The sequence below is a fragment of the Lates calcarifer genome, linkage group LG9, assembly GCF_001640805.2.
Source record: "Lates calcarifer isolate ASB-BC8 linkage group LG9, TLL_Latcal_v3, whole genome shotgun sequence".
NCBI lineage: Eukaryota > Metazoa > Chordata > Actinopteri > Centropomidae > Lates > Lates calcarifer.
Window position 1 is genome coordinate 8,750,075 of NC_066841.1, and position 5,655 is coordinate 8,755,729.

Consider the following 5,655-nt stretch of genomic DNA (forward strand, 5'->3'; position numbering starts at 1 on the left):
TCGCAGTTTGTGCAAACTGTAGATTACACACACATACACTTACACCCAGTGTGGAGGTTTACTTAACTATGTCAACACTATGACATAGCACAATTGATTATATTCAGGGGGCAGTAGTGGAAGAAGTATTCAGATCTTTTTCTTGTTGTGATACCACAGTTCAAAAAGTTGTATTAAAATTAAAAGTATGTGTATTATGTTATTGGATTTTAATAGTTGCTGCATTAATGCACATATCTCTTTAATGTTGACAACTGTATTTATATACGGTACTTAAGTAAAGTCTAATTACTTTCCACCACTGCCATGTGATTAACAGAAAACTCAATGAATTCAATGAATTCAATTGAACTGCCTGATCATGAAAAGAAAGGTTTTATTTAAAAGTATTTGACCGAAGGCAAAAACCAGCTTCAACAATGAAAAATCTTTTTTAGGGTTTGGTGATTAAGCAAAACAAACAATCAAAACAGCAGTGTAATCACATGCTAATATGCTGTGATATTTCAATAAAACCTTTTATTTGACCTGAGGATAACTTTGTTCTTTAACTACATCAACACAGCAGAACAATGAAAATGAAGTACACAAAGGAGGTGATTTATGAATTTCAACAGCGTTACTTGTTATTTATCATGTTTGTAGCCAGAGTAATGATATTTGCTTTGCTGAAATAAAGTTATTTACTTGATAGTAAATGCTGGGAAAAAGTGGACTGCAACCTTCATCTCAGGTACATCTGGGAACCTAGAGGAAGTAACAGAAAGTTACTTACAGTGAAGATTTCTCACACACTCCCAAATCCACAGTTAACCACCATGAGTTTTTTGTGTTCCAAAAGAAACAGACCCACCTAACGTCCAGATCCGGATGCTGGGCAATTCTCTGTTGGCCAGAAAAAAATGTATAGAAATGTATAGAAGAATTAGGAAACTTAACAGTCATTTAATTCTCCCCATTATCTGTATGTGCACATGTATGTACTGTATAGGGGTGTGTGTGTGTGTTACTCCCTACGTTACCTGCTGGAGGTGGAGTCAGAATAGACTCTCTGGGGAAACCCTGGGACAAGGCGAGGGCTTTAAATCTCTGAATGACATTAACCGCAAGTCTTTGAGAGCGACCTGCAAATTAGTCCAGAGACACATGTAGATCAGTGATGAACAGTGCTGCAGTGAAGCTAAAGTACACAGGATATATCTTCAGATGTCAAATGTACATATACGTGTGTGTCTCACCATAAAGCGCCACCTGTGTGTACTCTCTGTGAAAAACCTTGTGTTTGAGAACCATAGCGTATTCAGTGTAGTTTGTGTCCACCACTGTGATGTCCTTCACCATGTTATGGCCTGACAGAGGGAATGAATTTGCAAAAATAATCATGTTACTGCTGGAAAAGTAGAGTTACAGAACTTACTAAAGATAATTTCTCTTCTCTTTTCTCAGGTTCAAACCGCTCAAATCAGTTCTCTCCTGTAAAAGGTGATGAGTCGGATTAGAAGTGAGCCAAGACTTACGTGTGCTGAAGTAGGTGAACTGTCCAGGTACATTGGTCTTCTCATACTGGTACAGCTTACTCTGACAACCCATAGGTCTGAAGCATACAGAAGAAATACAATGTGTTGTCTATCTTTTCCAAACCTGTCCATTCATCTATCTCTTTCGTCTGCCTGTTTTCCTCTCTTCTTTGATCAGCACATAGATACTTCTGTGTATACAAACATGTACTATACTGTATATGCCCATGTATAGACTGTGCTCACACAGTAACCCCTGCACTCTCCAGACTCACGTTGCGTCCCACATTGTGAGGTTAACGTTGCCGTTGGGCAGTGGCGTGATGATGCCCATGGAGACCTTCAGTTTGTCTCTGTAGGGGGCAAAACTTGGAGAGTCATAGGCCAGACCCACACGGTACCATTTCCCTGCAAACTAAACACACACATAGACACACAACATAAATTTGATATACTACAGACCTTGAATTTTACTCATAGCTATCATCTAGGCACAGGTAATCTTTGCTTTCCATGCTCTGACAAGTCTAAATGAGTGGTTTGGTCTCATAACCTGTATGTTGTTCTCTGCTTAAAGGCCATTGATTCCTATCACGTCATAGATACAGTGTCATTTTTTTAAAAAGCAAAGCACTGTAGTTTTTGAACTACATCCAGTGGCTATTATCAGCCATGGATTGCATGAATGTTCTCTTATTAGATTCTGTCTGTAAAAGGTCAAGGTCACAATGACTTCATGTCCTTGTGAATGTACATGTGTACATATACGCTGATTTTAAGTTTATCCTAATTCTGATGCTTTCATTTCAAATTAAAACCATCTTCTCTTTCTTAAAATCTGTTCATCCTGAGTCCTGTGTAATTCATGGGTGCAACACAACCTTATTGTTACAAGTGTTGAATAACGTGTTAAACAACACTGCGTCTGTGGACTGGGCTCCTTCAGTTAACCTCAGTTATCAGAGAGGCCAGCCCATGTTGGATGCATCTCGCCTATGAGAGGAGGGGATGAAGTCCAGAGACGATCAACAAACCCACACAGATGGTGCAGAGGCCTTGCTGGATCTCCTTGTGTCAGCCCACAATTCAGAGCCAGAGGACATCACTGAGATGTTAAAGGCTACAACTGACAAAGGTAAATTAATCATATTAATAAGTGTGGCCACTAGCCAGTATCTTAAAGCTGGATGAGGCAGACGTGATTCTGACAACAAATAATTTATGTAGACTTTGAATTAGGCTCACACAGTTAAGTCCTCAGCAGTGGTGGAAGAAGTATTCAGCTCACTTAAGTAAAAGTACCAATATAACGATGTAAATATAAAAGTCCTGCATGAAAAATCCTACTTCAGAAAAAGTCAGCAGATAAATCTCAGCGGCTGTGACAGGATTAATGGGAGAGGAAAGAAGAAAAAACAAAGTTCTGATTAATCTGTTTTCAGTTTTTGGACTTTTTTTTTTTTTTTTTTACTAATCATTGATTTTTGCTGAGATATTGAATCATCTGAACATTTATTGAAATGAACCTGTATGAGAAGAAAGACTCCAACCAGCCACTGCATTTTCCTCCCTGTCAGAAATGACTTTCAGTACTAGATAAAAGCTGCTCGTGATTCCTCAGTGTGATCAACATGACTAATAATCATGAGCAGTTGTGGAAAAGTACTATACCTATTTATCAGGAATGTTGTGCTTTCTGAATTTCTTTTGTTTTGTGAAATGTTGTGCTTTGACCATCAGGGCCACCACTTTCAAGCCTGGTTTTATTCTTGATGTATTCATGCCCACTGGTGGCAGAGAACTCAAATATTGGCACAAATTAATAAGTGAAAAATAATGATTTATATCATATGGGTGCACAAAATTGGTTTATAATACCTTCAATATTACTCTCATTTGGGAACTTTGCACTTGTATAAAATGAAAAGGCATGTGGTACAAACGTCATCGTTTAGTGGGAGTAAGAGGCTTGTTCTAAAGTTTTGAGGTCTTGAGTTTGATCCTTATGGGGCACAGTCAGTGTGAACCACAGCATTTCCTCACATCAGTATATAGATATTTCAAAACACAGACTAGATGGAGGGACTGTGGATCTTGATTGAACATCTCGACTTTCGCTAACAAGACTGAGTCAGCATGCCACTTCATGTCAGAAAGAAGTGACTTTTATTTGCTGCTGTGTACTTTTTTAGCTGCTTCAGGCTTTGTAGATAAAAAATAGATATTGGAATTGGATGGTGACAAAAACTGAGACAATCATAGTCAAAATGTCAGGTTAGGTGTGGTACTATACATGAACTCTCACGAGATTGGCTAGTAAGTGACCTTTTGATAAATACGGTTACATCTTTAAAATCGCTCTGGAATAAATCCAGTTGCCTATCAAATCAGCCACAGGAAACAAGTGAAGAGCTTCCTTTTTAAAAACATTTCTCATGACATATTTGCCATGGGAAATGTCAAACTGTCCTCTCTCAACCTCTGGTGTGTGACGAAACTGGCTGAACAAGAATCCACAAGTTTATTAATCATAACAATTTGGGAGTTGACTGTTAGCGCCGAGGCGAAACTTGAACTCATAATTGTTTGTTTTGGGTCACCAACTGAGCAGCTGTTCTCAAACTTTGACTACACACACACACACACACACACACACACACACACCCACACCAGTACACAGTGTCCCCAACAAATGGAGTCACCTAACAAACAACAAATGATGACAGCATTAACAGCAGAATCCCTCATTTAATCATTTAAATACATTCATGCTTAGAAATAAACATAAAAAGCTAATGTGTGTGTGCATATCTGTCCATCTTACCCTCTGCAGGTTGAAATCTCTCTGTGGCTTCACATCTGCGTGCACCATCATCACGCACAACATCGCCATGACAACAGCAACCACCTCACGGGTCCTCATGGCTGCTGGGAGAAGAGAAGAGTCAGACGGGCTGAAAGGTTGAGAGAGGGTATCTTATCCAAGCCTGAAGTGAACTGTAATGCAGTCAACAGACAGGTACAGAGTGGCAAAGCCTGTGGCAATGTTTGTTTTTCTCCTGATCCACCCACCTGGTTGTCAGCCAATCGTCGCTGAGGATTAGGGAACAGTGGCCAAGTGTTGAAGATGTGTGGTTCCAAAACAACCCCAGACTTAGACTTCACTTCCCATAAGTACAGGAATATATCATTCATATGGCATCAGCTGAGGTTCATATGATATCCCCACAAGCCCAGACACACTGATTTCACAAGACCTTGACCCACACTGAAAGATACACCAAGAAGAAGAAACTTAGAATGAAGTAACATCTGCATTTATACCTCTGATAATGCTGTTGTAATTAGGCACAGTACTTTTCCACGGCTGCCAACAGATTAAGACAAAGACTTGACTTCATGTCTTCACTCATGATACAAAGTGCTACTCATGATTATTGTTCTGACAAGAAGAACTACTCATAACTTTCTGTAAAAGACGAGTCCTACAGATTCATTTTGAAACTGCTTTTTGGGCTTCATTTTCAATATCTCTGTGAAAGTGATTTCTTTCCATTGTGCTTCATGTTTGCTGCTGGTAAAAATATATTAATCAAAATATCAGTGAACCATTTTAGAGTTTACACCAAAGCTAAATAATAATACAATAATAATACAATACTAAAATCAAGCGTCTATTTCCAAGCCATTCTGGGCATTAGTGTGACATTGCTAAAAGTAGAGTTAGGGTTAGACTGTGGCAGCGATGGATGTTGTGGGCTGTGTAAAAGCTAAAAATAGGTCAAATGCGAGAGTAAATGAATATACAGAACATACAGTCAATGTTTAGTTGTTGGACTGTCAAAGGGGGCCATTCATACTTTTTGAATAGAATTGAATAGTTATAAATCAATCAGCAGTTTACCTTAAAATTTACCTGGAAATTGTCTTACAGGAAACCAAATATAACCTAAAGTGAACCTCTTAACCCAAGGTTTGGTGCAACAACAAAACACAGCCTTTCAGGGTAAATGGCCATGTTGATCATGCTGAAACAGCTCATCCACAGCCAGCGCAAAAAACAAAGAATCTATGTCCATTAGCTATGCACAACCATCTAAACCATCTTAAAAAGGTGGCACAACAATCAGAGCCAAAG

General features: G+C 38.9%; 1 protein-coding gene across 1 annotated transcript; it reads right to left on the reverse strand.

Moving 5' to 3' along the window:
- Positions 1-359: 359 nt before the first annotated feature.
- Positions 360-4,543, reverse strand: ptgdsa (prostaglandin D2 synthase a). The gene is made up of 7 exons (XM_018670463.2): positions 4,342-4,543; positions 1,793-1,932; positions 1,518-1,594; positions 1,239-1,349; positions 1,023-1,124; positions 854-885; positions 360-747 (listed from the first exon to the last, which is right to left on the reverse strand). The coding sequence occupies exons 1-6, from the start codon at positions 4,438-4,440 to the stop codon at positions 854-856; spliced, it is 561 nt and encodes a 186-aa protein (XP_018525979.1). The 5' UTR covers positions 4,441-4,543; the 3' UTR covers positions 360-747.
- Between the last annotated feature and the right edge of the window lie 1,112 nt (positions 4,544-5,655).

What these genes read in the sequence shown, in the direction of transcription:
- ptgdsa (XM_018670463.2), bottom strand. Translation starts at nt 4,440, where the DNA reads ATGAGGACCCGTGAGGTGGTTGCTGTTGTCATGGCGATGTTGTGCGTG. An exon ending in GTTCACCTACTTCAGCACAC is followed by an intron (nt 1,350 to 1,517) that starts GTAAGTCTTGGC and finishes TCCCTCTGTCAG; the next exon opens with GCCATAACATGGTGAAGGAC. An exon ending in CACACAGGTGGCGCTTTATG is followed by an intron (nt 1,125 to 1,238) that starts GTGAGACACACA and finishes ACTAATTTGCAG; the next exon opens with GTCGCTCTCAAAGACTTGCG.